The sequence below is a fragment of the Dendrobates tinctorius genome, unplaced genomic scaffold (genome assembly GCF_039654945.1).
Source record: "Dendrobates tinctorius isolate UK_male_01 unplaced genomic scaffold, ASM3965494v1 ptg000154l, whole genome shotgun sequence".
NCBI lineage: Eukaryota > Metazoa > Chordata > Amphibia > Anura > Dendrobatidae > Dendrobates > Dendrobates tinctorius.
Window position 1 is genome coordinate 3,970,700 of NW_027361821.1, and position 14,313 is coordinate 3,985,012.

Genomic DNA, 14,313 nt, shown 5'->3' on the forward strand with positions numbered 1-14,313 from the left:
AGGGGGAGAGGGCGGCACGGCCTGGGGTCCTGCTGTGGCTGCTCTGCGCCCGCTCGGATGCTGAGCCCCCGGGGGACCCGCGGACGGCACTTCCCCCTCCCGACACACAGCGCTCAGGAACCAGCCTGATCTTCCACGCCGGCACGAGAGAGGGGAAGGTACATGATCTTCAGTGCACGGGTCCCTGTCAGGACAGGAAATCCAACTGAAGCGAGGGAGAGGTACCGCCCCTTTTATCTTCAGTAGGGTTCCTGTCCTGACTGGGCGGATCCCCTCTCTCATGTGTGCCGTCATGGGAGACGGGAAAACAAAGTGTCCGCTATCTATATGGAGAGGAACATGTGATTTCAGCAGCCAATGACAAGCCGTTGTGTCAGGACATTGTGGATGTTGCCTGTGCCCTGATTGGCTAGCAGCAACGTGCACTCAAAGTTTGGGGGGGGAGGGGACTGTTTACAAGAACGCCGCGCCTCTGAGCTCTGCAAACCCCTTCCCCTCATCAAACACTCGAGTTTCTGATCACGAATCCGAATGTGCCATATTCATGACGAATGTGTTTGCCGATCGCTTTCCATACACATATGCTCATCACTACAACTGACCCTTCCGTCCCTATTTACACAATCGATGAAGGGATAACCAATTTGACAGATAAGGATACATCAATATAAAAAAAGAGATACACTAAATTTATCCAAATGTATGATAAAAAAAGGTTCAATCTACCAAATTGGCAATAGGCAAAGTATGCAGTGAGTTATAAAAACAGTGAACACCAGATTATAATATTAGTCATACCAATCTGCCACTTTTGCACAGTATATTACACGCACCATCAGCACCTTATAACCACATGACTATGGTGATATGTTTGTATTAATTATCAACAATGAGATACTAAAGTCTTATGTTAGTTTCATAATCGAGAAGTGTTTCGCCGTGAACCTGCTGAAGAGTGACCATAACAAATACCGTTTGCTGGATTCTACTGCTGCAATGCATCTGCGATTGTTGGTGTTGGGGTTACCATTGCACTAGGAGCACGATTATAGTTACTCAGTCCTTTTACTAAAACCATATCAGTATGTACCAAACAATAGCCAACATCAGGAAATGGTTTACACTTGCAGGGGTCACGTGTAACAGCAACAGGTGTCCCCCTTCCTGCAGCTGAGTGATGGGGTAATTTACATTGGACAATTGCTACACAGAAGATTTCCAGCTGAAATGCAAAAAAATGGCCTTGTGCTGGAAAATGAGACATTTGGAAGATGATTAAAAAGATAACAGGAATTTGGTTTACATACAGATACTTGCACTATTTAAGTTGCAACAGACAGATTTGGCAAAAATGACAACAGGAATATCAATTAATACAATAAGTGAAAAAGGTTCTATTTAAAACCAAAGTAGCTGTGCACATGACACTTTGCATTTGCCCTTTTGTTATTTTGGATTTTAGTAGAATGATGTAAATACAATAATTCTGATTTCACCAACGTGCTGGAGAACTGTAAATTGCCAAGTGCTGGAAGTATTAACATTGATGGTGACCGACAGGGCCAACGCAAGTGTCTTATTCAGACAAATCCCAGTCTCTATAGTTCTGGTAATGTAAAGTGCACGCGTTTCCAGCATGGGTGAAGACCATATATATGGTGACCAATTAATGATGTCAGGGCTGCATGTAGCCCATCTGAGCTTAAGAAGCACTCCTCCCATGAAAGTTTTTATCTTCTTAATATATTGCAATCATATTATACAGCACTGTGTACTTACAGTTGCTCATTTTACCTTTCTACCCAGATAATTCTTCTCTTTTCTCTGCTCTATGTAGAGAAAGGAAGTCTCTTTTCCCTGTATTTATCATTTCCCTCTTCACCTCCTGACCCAGCTGCTCCTTCCTCCCCCAGCCAGGGACTTATGACTCATACAGGGAAAATTGACCTCCTGTTTCTACATAGATCTTTTAGAAGGATTCAGCTAGTCAGGCTTTAATCACATGCTGTCATAGACCTAATGGAAAAGAAAATTAATTGGGCAAAATGAGCAACTGTAAATACACAGTGCTATATCGTATGATGACTGCAATATATTAATATGAGGAGTGCTTCTTTGGTCCCATGTCCAGGCCACATAGAATGAGTCAGATATGAGCGCTGCTGCATGCACACGTACTAAGTCTGACAACAAAGAGGAAAAGAATTACCATGTGTCACATTATAGTCAATTCACTAATATTAAACAGCGTGCCGAAGTACACATGCATGGAGTACATTACCTGGCTCTATCTTCAGGATTGATAGTTGTTTTCCAGTAGGTACAAGTAAACCGTCTTCAAGAAGAACACCTACTGCAGTCTGAACACTGGGAGGAGAGAAACAAGTTTTTTTGGGTTTTTTTAATACATGCAGAGACTCCTCATATATTCTGGTTAATAAATATATATCTATCTCTTCTTAAATTGACATGTGTGGCACAATTGTTCAGAAATTTTAATCACTGAAATAATGACTTTTGCCAAGCTTGCATGTTTTTGGTGGATTCAGAAGAAAAAGGTTGTAGGAGGACCTTAGAGTTCGGTCTGATGCCCATTTTGAACACCACCACTGGTGATCTGTATAGTCTATGTATGATATACACACAAGAAAAAAAACGAAATGTGGCACAGCCCTTATATACTCCGTTGTAACAGACACCGTACAAGCGTGGCTACTAGAGACACCCATCTCCAATATCCACTGTTAACTCTTATGCCATCCATCTTTTCTTATGTACAGTATGTATGACATACAGCAGTGAGGTTCACTTAGAGACTGAGGACATTTCCAAGGATAGAGGACCACCTGTCGTCAGAAATGCCCCCCCCTCCAATTCCCACATTTGTTTAATTAACAAAAGGACATTTTGTCAGAAAAATAAACACCAAAATCATCACATATGCAGGAAATTACTCCCGTATTGATTTCTACACTGTATGCTCAGGTTACTATCTTTCTTAACTACAAAATTATTTAACTCACATTGGGCTTTATATGCATGTTCAAGTTGAAGGTACCGAAAAACTAGTTTCAGGAAGGTGAACTTCCTCCTGTAAACACTCAAAAAGGTTTTGAGCGCATCATTACTGATTAACATATAAAAGTTCCAAGGAACACCAATTTCCAAATTCACATAACTTCCTGAATTCTGAAAGTTTTGTTATTCATTATAGGTGATCATATCATAATATAACTATAATATGAATATAATATGACATATAACATAATATGAATATATTGGGAGGCACGGTGGCTCAGTGGTTAGCAATGCAGCGCTGGGGTCCTGGGTTCAAATCCCACCAAGGACAACATCTGCAAGGAGTTTGTATGTTCTCCCTGTGTTTGCGTGGGTTTCCTCTGGGTACTCTGGTTTCCCACCACATTCCAAAGACATACTGATAGGGAATTTAGATTGTGAGCCCCATCGGGGACAGTGATTATAATTTCTGTAAAGCGCTGTGGAATTAATGGCGCTATATAAATGAGTAAAATAAAGAAAGAATTCAATTTCTCTAATTTGTTTAACCTTAGACCAAACGTTACTAATAAGGCCCAAAGTAGAGAATTTTGGTTGGCCATTAACATTCCCCGCCTCTAGAGGTCCCTTACCTACCACATTTTAGATAAAGTTACTTATCGAGTCTTTTGGCAATGACTCTTTCCACCCCCTTAGGTGCTGGCACTGGGCCGCTAAAAAATATAACCATGAATTAGGTAACGCCAGGCCTCCTTCATCCTTAGGTCTCTGCAGTCTCCATCCTGGTTCTGGAGTGTATAAAATCTGAGGCTTCAAGTACCATAGGGCATGAATGTAGTGGTGATAAAAGGTAAGTGTCGGTCAGTGCGGGTACCAGCGGTCGGACGCTCTCCATCAATAAGTAATCACCTTTCCTATAGACAGGCGATAACTTATGTTCAGGTACTTTAAGACTTCGGTCAGCAGATACGCTAAGAGTCGACAGCCGCAGCGGCCTTGAACGCTTCATTCAGAAATTATTTATATTAACCGTGAATACAGAGTGTCGCCTCTAAAATTAAGCAATCCTACGTCATGCAGTTCGATGACTGCAGCAGCTCTGGGCCCTCTTTTTTGTGAGCACAGCCCGAGACCTTGCTCTTACAACGCTCTGTACGGCATTACCTGCATTGCTGCACTAGCTCGGTGACTTGTGCTATAATCCACTCCAGATTAGCTGTGGCACTCCATGATTTTCGAAAAGCAGAATCACACTGTAGTTCTCCAAAAATCTGTATTTAATAGAAACAAAAATATATATGTATTAAATTTATTTTCAAGAAGACAAACATGATAAGAATTTGTTTTTATTGTTCGCATTATGCCATGAGCCTGTGGGATTCTCATGGACTGAGCCAAGGATGAGTCGCCTGTGGTACGGCATCTTGTGTCCTCCCCACTCTCCATTTTGGAATAGAGCCATATGAATAACTGAGTAGACAGATCAACACTCCCCCACAATGAGTCACACAGCTCAGCAACCAAGCAGCCACCAATCCAGAATATGCCCCTACCAGTAGCGTAGCTACTAGGGGTAGGGGGGCAGAGGGTATAGTCGCCCCGGGTCCCCCACTCAGTGGGAAGCCATCCAATGTTGGTGTGCACAGCAGGTAGTGCGGTAGTGAAAGAATACAGGACCCCCATGTACTACTGCTCTCCATTGGCGATACAGTGGCAGAGGCGCCAGAGCACATGCAGGGCTTCAGAGTCCTGCCTTGGTGATGCCATCTGTGTACGAGTTGGCGATATGACATCAGTGCATTGGTCTGCCCGAGCCAAGCCTATGGTTTCATCAGGATCCTGGATTAGGAGAGTATATGATGAAGCTTATGGGGTGACTGTGAGGCATCATAAATAATGGGTGACCCTCATACAGTGTTGGAGACCCTGAAACCATGTGTGGGATGCCTCTCAAAGTGCAGGGGCCATTATATATCTTGGGGGGAGCTGTGGCCCTTCCTATTGTGTTATGGGAGAGCTGTGGGCCCTTCCCACTGTGTTATGGGAGAGCTGTACATTGGAGGTCTCAGGGGACATTACTAAATGTTATGGGGCACTTAAGCATTATTTTTATAAGGACACTCAGGGTATTGAGACCAGCAAAGGTGCAGAGGGGACATTATTACGTTCTAGGGGCAAAATGTGGACGCTATTTTCTAGGACATTTTCTAGGTGCCAGTGGCAATTTTACCATCGAGAGGGCATAAAAGTATTATTACTATGCAAGGGGCACAGTGGTGGCATTACTATGTGGAGAAGTAAAAGGAGCAGTCATTGTGCCAAACCGTGGGTGCAGGAATAGGGACACATGGCAGCAGCGGCCCAGCATTGGGTTGAGGAGTTTATGTACAAGAAATATGAGAAGTCAAATGTGTGTGTTGTATTCTCCGCAGACGAGTCGCGACTGGAAAAAGTAGTTATGTTGGTCTGGACAGGAAAAGTGAACGAATCCATCAGAAAGAATGTCAGCTGTAAGTCACCATCTACAACTGTACGGTAATCAGTCATATGTTCAGCACCACAGGTATCTACCACTACATGGTCACCATATGGCGGTAATATCAGTGTTGGTCTTTGTACATGCAAATTGCCTCTTCAGAGAGAAAGAGGACTTGACCTCTATAGCACCACCTGTTGGAAGCAGCGATCCTACAAGTCACAATCAACCCTTTAATGAGTCGTGCAATATGACTTAAGGTACTGTCACACTTAGCGATGCACCAGCGATCCCGACCAGCGATATGACGCGGTCAGGATCGCTAGTGCATCGCTAAGTGGTCGCTAGTGAGCTGGGGACGGGGGTCGCTACTTACCTGTCACACCAGGCGATCCTGACGTCCTCCCGCACGGCTCCACGCTCGTCTCTCCGCAGGAAGCTGACGAGAAGCGGTCCAGGACGTTCTCGCACGATCAGCGATAAACAGCGGTGGAGCGGGTCGTAGGTAAGTATCAGACACAGCGATATCGCTAGCAATATTACTATAACGTCACAAGTTATAGCGATATTGCTAGCGATCTCGCTTAGTGTGACAGGCCCTTTAGGATAAAAGTCAAATCAGAATCTCAATTTGCAAACAGTGTTTGTCTTTGTACAGAGATTTATTTACAGTAACAGCTTTGTCATCTGCTGAGGTTCTTTTCTACCCACAACTAGGGCTTGCCACCGTAGTTGTAATTAGGGTTACTTGCAGCGTCGGACTGGAACACCTTGGGCCCACCAGAGAAAATCATTCTTGGGGCCCACTATGTAGCTGCATAGAGTTAAATACCAGACCACCAATTATGCGGTAAAACACGCTAATATCCGGGTATAATATAAGGTTGTACATGTCTTAATTATGTAGCAGGAGTTGGGGTAGCCCCTCATAGAATATAAAGCAGCCCCCTCACATAGTATAATGCAGCCATCTCATAGAATATAATACTGCCCCCCTCATAGGGAATAATGCACCCCCTCATAGGGTATAATACTGCACCCCCTCATAGGGTATAATACTGCACCCCCTCATAGGGTATAATACTGCACCCCCTCATAGGGTATAATACTGCACCCCCTCATAGGGAATAATACTGCCCCCCTCATAGGGAATAATACTGCCCCCCTCATAGGGAATAATACTGCCCCCCCTCATAGGGAATAATACTGCCCCCCCTCATAGGGAATAATACTGCCCCCCCTCATAGGGAATAATACTGCCCCCCCTCATAGGGAATAATACTGCCCCCCCTCATAGGGAATAATACTGCCCCCCCTCATAGGGAATAATACTGCCCCCCTCATAGGGAATAATACTGCCCCCCTCATAGGGTATAATACTGCCCCCCTCATAGGGTATAATACTGCCCCCCTCATAGGGTATAATACTGCCCCCCTCATAGGGTATAATACTGCCCCCCTCATAGGGTATAATACTGCCCCCCTCATAGGGTATAATACTGCCCCCCTCATAGGGTATAATACTGCCCCCCTCATAGGGTATAATACTGCCCCCCTCATAGGGTATAATACTGCCCCCCTCATAGGGTATAATACTGCCCCCCTCATAGGGTATAATACTGCCCCCCTCATAGGGTATAATACTGCCGCCCTCATAGGGAATAATGCTGCCCTCCTCATAGGGTATAATGCTGCCCTCCTCATAGGGTATAATGCACCCCCTCATAGGGTATAATGCTATATAGATATATAGATATATAGTTAGTTAGATAGATATAGATAGAAAGATAGATGTAGAAATAGATAGATATAGAGCTAGATAGTAGATAATGGATAGAAAGTAGATAATGGATAGATATAGATAGAAAGATTCATAGAGATAGAGATAGATATAAAGATATAGAAAGAAAGATAGATAGGTAGATAGATATAGAGATAGATAGAAAATAGATGATAGATAGATAGATAGCTATAGATAGAAAGATATAGATAGATATATAGATAAATAGATAGAGATATACAGAAATAATAATAATAATAATAATAATAATAATAATAATAATAATAATAATAATATAGACATATATAGATATAGAGATAAATATATATATAGATAGATGGCTATAAATAAAAATAGATATAGAGATATATATAGATATAGAGATAATATAGAGACAGATATAGAGACAGATATAGAGACAGATATAGAGACAGATATAGAGACAGATATAGAGACAGATATAGAGACAGATATAGAGACAGATATAGAGACAGATATAGAGACAGATATAGAGACAGATATAGAGACAGATATAGAGACAGATATAGAGACAGATATAGAGACAGATATAGAGACAGATATAGAGACAGATATAGAGACAGATATAGAGACAGATATAGAGACAGATATAGAGACAGATATAGAGACAGATATAGAGACAGATATAGAGACAGATATAGAGACAGATATAGAGACAGATATAGAGACAGATATAGAGACAGATATAGAGACAGATATAGAGACAGATATAGAGACAGATAGATATAGAAAGATAGATATAGAGATAATAGCTAGATATAGAGATATGTATAGAGATAGATATAGAGTTAGAAAGATAGATATAGAGAGATATAGAGATAGATAGAGATAGATAGATGGATAGATATATATAGATAATAGAGATAATAGATAGATATAATAGATATAGAGATAGATATAGAGATAGATGGATAGATCAATAGATAGATAAAGAGAGAGATAGATAGAGATAGATAGATAATGAGATATAGAGATAGATATAGAGATATAGTGTTAGATAGAAAGATAGATATAGAGATAGATAGATATAGAGATAGATATGGATATAGAGATAACAGATAGATATAGAGATAGAGAGATAGATATAGAGATAGATATAGAGAATATATAGATAGCTATAGAGAGACAGATATAGAGATAGATATAGAGAAACAGATATAGATATAGAGATAGATATAGAGATAGATAGGTAGATAGATATAGAGATAATAGATAGATATAGAGATAGATAGATATAGATATAAAGATAGACAGAGATAGAGAGAGCGGTAGATAGAGAGAGATAGATACAGAGATCGATAAATAGATAGAGAGATAGATATAGATAATAGATAGAGATAGATAGATAAAGATAGATAATAAATATAGAGATAACAGATAGATATAGAGATAGAGTAAGATAGAAAGATATAGAGATAGGTAGATATAGATAATAGAGATAGCTATAGCTAGATAGACATAATAGATAGATATAGATATAGAGATAGATAGAAAGATAGATAGATATAGAGATAGATGTAGAGATAGAAAGATAGATATAGAGAGATATAGAGATAGAAAGATAGATAGATATACAGAGAGATAGATATAGAGATAGAGATAAATAGATAGATATAGAGAGAGATATAGAGAGAAATAGATAGAGATAATAGATATATATAGAGATAGATAGATAGATATAGATAGAGAGATAGATACAGAGAAAAGATATAGAGATAAATAGATAGAGAAAGATAGATAGATATATAGATATAGAGATAGAAAGATAGATATAGAAATAGAGCGATAGATAGATATACAGAGAGATATAGAGATAGATAGAGATATATAGATAGATAGCTATAGAGAGAGATAAAGAGATAGATATAGAGAGAAATAGATATAGAGATAGATATATAGATATAGATATAAAGATAGATATAGATATAGAGATAGAGCGATAGATAGCGAGAGATATAGATATAGAGATAGATAGATACAGAGAAAAGATATAGAGATAGATAACGGATAGATAAATAGATAGGTATAGAGATAGATATAGATATTAGATAGAGATATATATAGATAAAGATAGATATAGATGGTAGCTAGATAGATAATAAATATAGAGATAATAGATATAGAGATAGATAGAGTAAGATAGATAGATATAGAGATAGATAGATAGACATAATAGATAGATATAGAGATATATATAGAAAGATATAGAGATAGATAGATATAGAGATAGATGTAGAGATAGAAAGATATAAAGATAGAGCGATAGATAGAGATAGATATAGAAATAGATAGATATAGATAATAGATAGAGATAGATATAGAAAATAGAGATAGAAAGATAGATAGATATGAGAGAGATATATAGAGATAGATAGAGACAGATAGAGAGAGCGAGAGAGATATAAAAAAAAAACAAAAAACACAATACTCACCTCTCCTCCTCGCTCCCACGCTGATCCCGGCTTCAGTGTTGGGAGCTGCCCCCTCTGCCAGACACACAGCGGGTGCGTGATGTAGTGACGTCATCGCGCACTGGCTGTGAGCCAGGAGCAGAGAGGACTGAGGGCGGCGCCGGCCCTGATGCAGAGCAGCTTACTGGGCTGGGGGCGGGGCCTCTGGGGGTGTGGAGACCTGAAATGAGATTCACTGCTTCGCAGTGAATATTCATTTCTCTTTAGCAGCGGGGACAGGGGCTCCTGCCTCCTGACACCCGCTGCTGCTCCGCTGGCAGGGGCCCCCATAGCAGCTGCATGGTGTGCGACACACCACTGGCTGGGGGCCCCTGGAGCAGCGGGGGCCCTAGGCAACTGCTGGCCCTGTATGCCAGCAGGTGCCAGGGCCCACCAGATGCCAGGGCCCACCGGAGAATCCTCCGGTTCTCCGGTGGGCCAGTCCGACGCTGGTTACTTGTTAGGGACACACTCAGATGTTTCACCCCCCTAAGCGGAGCCCCGATCCTCACATGTAAGGGGGTAATGTGGCTATAAAGGTATATAAAGTTGCCAAGTTACTGTGTAGGAGTGAGTAGAAAAAGTCCCCACTTTTGATGTAAAATGGAAATTATTTGGTCTCCTGGAAAATCTGCTGATAGGGAGTTGTTGATTTGCACATTAGGGAAGCTGTAACCTGAGCCATACTATGAGGCAATAATAGGGCAGCACTGAACTAAACGTCATGGTGGTCCACAAGCAGTATCTAAACCCCCCCCCAAAAAAAACAATCCCCTGCATGTCCCATCGGGATTTACTGTTCACCAGCAGAGAAGATTATTAAGACGTGGACAAAGAACTTCAATCTGTGTTTTGGGCACGGTGGGGGACAAAGTGGTTCTGCATAATTGAACAATTTTGTGTGAGTCTCTGATCATGGACTTGGGATTCTCAAATGGGACAACATAAGTGGGCATCTCTGTGATCACTGCTGCAGCGACTGTCACCATCCTGAAACAGGACATTATCAGGATGTCATTTTCAGGGGCTGGGATTGTTCCGGCTATAGTCGTCAGTATATGCTCAAGCGCCGGCTGTCAGAGCTCTGTTGCCGGCTTGTCACTTTCCTGTATAGCTGATGGGATAGCACACTGCGAGTGCACAATGAAAGTAATAGCGGTGAGCAGGGAGTGTACACTGAGCATGTGGGACAATAGAAACAGAGTATTCAGGTGCGGTACAGAAACTGCAGAGCTGGCACTGATGACATCCCATGGGAATCCCCAGCCCAGGACATGCCCAAGACTCAAATGAAAGGTCATCGAAAGAAAAAATAAATAAATAAACCCCACACACAGCCCACATTCTGACTGGATAGGAGATTAAGGGTACCGTCACACTTAGCGATGCACTAGCGATCCCGACAACGATACGACCCGGTCAGGATCGCTGGTGCATCGCTAAATGGTCGCTAGTGAGCTGCCAAACAGGCAGATCTCACCAGCGACATAGCAGCGGTCGGCGGTCGTTACTTACCTGTCAGACGCAGCGATGATGACGTCCTCCCGCCCGCGTCCACGCGTCGTTCGTCGGCGCCAGCAAGAAGCGGCCGACGAGAAACGTCCCAGGTCGTTCTCACGCGATCACCGATAACCAGCGGGGGAGTCGGTTGAGGCAAGTATCAGACATAGCGATATCGCTAGCAATATTGCTGCTGTGTCACAAAATCGGTGACGCTTTAGCGATATTGCTAGCGATCTCGCTATGTGTAAAGCCCCCTTTAGTCACTCAAGGTTGCAGATCAACACTATCAGTGCCATTGTAAGCAGGGCCATGGAGGCGGGAGTCAGGGAAATTGAGGAGTCAGAGGTTTGGCTTACCAACTCCACAGCCCTGATTGTAAGCAGTGTGGCTTTGCGTTATGATGCCTTCAATATATAATCGCCTGGAGAAGATTATATAATTAGTGTGCATTTATTAATCTGTATATTAGGATTCTAAAAAAAAAAATTGAATCTATTCTCCTTACATATTTCATAGTGATATTACAGTTACTGTAACCAATGGCACAGGTGTAGCTCTAAGGACATGTGTTCTTGGCTGTAGCGGACCCTGGGAAGTGACCAGGTCAGACCGCATCACTAGCTCTCAGGAGGTTACTTTGTGGCAGCTGCACAGTGGCCCAATGATTCATGATAAAAATCCCTGGCCTGGAATCCCCTAATGGATACAAATGATCAGACCTGTAATCCGGGAAATAACCTGCACAGCGAGTGAGTACAGAGAGGAAGAGAAGCAGGGACTGTACCTTGAACTGCTCACTTTTGTAGGATCGTAAAGTCTCTCGGAGTTTCACTGTAAGTAAATGAATAAAGTAAATAAAAAAAATAAAGAACTAGACAAGATTATCTGCCAGGAGGAAAATAAAAGCAGCAAGAATTAAATGTTATTTGTTTCCTGGTGAAGCAATTCAGCCACAAATGCAAAATAAACAGCATGACACTTATTGCAGAAGTGACTAGGTGGAAAATCCCCCTAGAAAAGCTAATATCCCCCACTAATACAATACAGGAGGCATACGACTACAACTAACAAATGTCCACTATAGATAAAGAAAATACAACAGTACTCCAAAACAGGATAGCAATCTCATACCTTAAAGGGGTTTTTAATGAGCACAAGTTCATTTTAAATCAATAGATCTTTGAATAATATTTCCACAATTAGATGTGTTTCTCTCAGCACAGGAACATTCTATTTAATCTGATAAATGTGCCCCTGCTGAGTACTGAGTAATGACTGTCTGACCGTGCAGGAACATGGTCTGATCATACCACAGCTCCTGGGCAGAGATCAGAACGGATTCTTAGAGGTACATTATTTAAAAACAGGTAGGGAAATGTTTTACCTGACAAAAAGAATCATTTGCAATCCCATGCTGTAATGTCTATATACTCTTTTCCTTCCTCCCCTGCCCAGGAGCTGTGGTATGATCAGACCATGTTCCTGCACGGTCAGACACAGCCATTACACTGTACACAGCAGGGGCACATGTATAAGATTATCTCAGCACAGGGGCATTTTATTTAAACACATCCAATTGTGGAAATTATTATTCTAAGATCTATTGATTAAAATCAACTTTAAAATTAACTTTATTTGTGGTAAAACCCCTTTAAAAGCAGACAGGTCAAGAAAGCAGGCCACGCATCTAATTTAAAGGGGTTAGCCACTGTCAGACGAGTTGGGTGCATGATTTGTAGATCTCACCAATATACAAGTATTGTAGATTCTTCTTCCTAACAGGCTGCATGGCTATTCTGCTCTTATTCCCATCTATAAAGATCCTAACCCAATATTTAGAAGGAGGAATAATAACAACAAAAACCTCCATTGAGAAATGTAGTATAGTTCTGATTTCCTATGTTGCTTACCCCATGTGCAGGGTATTGCAGTAGCTTAGGTATCCATGGTTACAACCACTCAGTGACAGTTAAATGTGAGTTACTGTAACCATGGATACTTAGCTACTGTAATGCCCTGCACATGGAGTAACTGACATAGTGAATCAGAAGAACTATCCTACATTTCTAATTGGAGGTATTTGCTAATATTATTGCACCTACTACATATAGGGATAGGATCTTGGAGCTAGGAATACCCTTTTAAATGGCTGCCGATGGAGGCGCTTGTGACCAGACTAGGCCATCAGCCTCCAACTGAATAAAAAAAAAAAAAATGTACATGAAAGTGTATGGTACTGTCAAACGCCTCCAACAGCAGCCATTATGATAACAAGAGCACTGTGCAGTCTGTGAGGAGGGCAGCACAAATCACATGCATAACACGTGTTAAAATACAAAAAGTGGGCAATATACCTATTCATCATAGGATATCGATCCCCCTCTGAAGCCAAGATCCGAAACACAAACAGGTTGGGAGGATTTTACTGCACCATTCATGGGTAAGCACTTTATTAGATTTTATATTTTAATAACCTTCTGAAAGCTTACTAGTTGCATATAGATGGCATACAAAGTGAAGTGATTTATCGTGACATACAAGTACAAGTGATGTAGTTACAAATTATTGTGTGACAATGGCCTCGAGTGTCATTCTCATCATTCTTACATCAGTAATTTTTTACCATGTGTTGAATGGTCTCTTACTGTATTTATTGCCATGATTATTCATTTGCATCTTTCTTGGGGACTTTTGTAACTATGGGGATAGCCCAGACAATTGTATATTTAGTCTTCTAGATATATTTACAGTTGTGGCCAAAAGTATAGACACCCCTGCAATTTTGTCAGCTAATACTCAATTTCTTCCTGAAAATTATTGCAAACACAAATTCTTTGGTATTATTATCTTCATTTAATTTGTCTTAAATGAAAAAACACAAAAAGAATTGTTCTAAAGCCAAATTGGATATAATTCCACACCAAATATAAAAAAAAAGAGGGTGGACAAAAGTATTGGCACTGTTCGAAAAATCATGTGATGCTTCTCTAATTTGTGTAATCAACAGCACCTGTAACTTACCTGTGGCACCTAACAGGTGTTGGCAA

The 14,313-nt window shown here is 41.2% G+C and overlaps 1 protein-coding gene across 1 annotated transcript in view; it reads right to left on the reverse strand.

Moving 5' to 3' along the window:
- Positions 1–14,313, reverse strand: part of LAS1L (LAS1 like ribosome biogenesis factor) — a 73,469-nt gene that overhangs the window by 17,100 nt on the left and 42,056 nt on the right. Inside the window, exons 6-8 of the mRNA XM_073547579.1 lie at positions 12,051–12,097; positions 4,183–4,289; positions 2,282–2,367 (exon numbers count right to left, since the gene is read on the reverse strand). Of these exons, the coding sequence (XP_073403680.1) occupies positions 2,282–2,367; positions 4,183–4,289; positions 12,051–12,097 (240 nt within the window). The remainder of the gene's footprint in view (positions 1–2,281; positions 2,368–4,182; positions 4,290–12,050; positions 12,098–14,313) is intronic.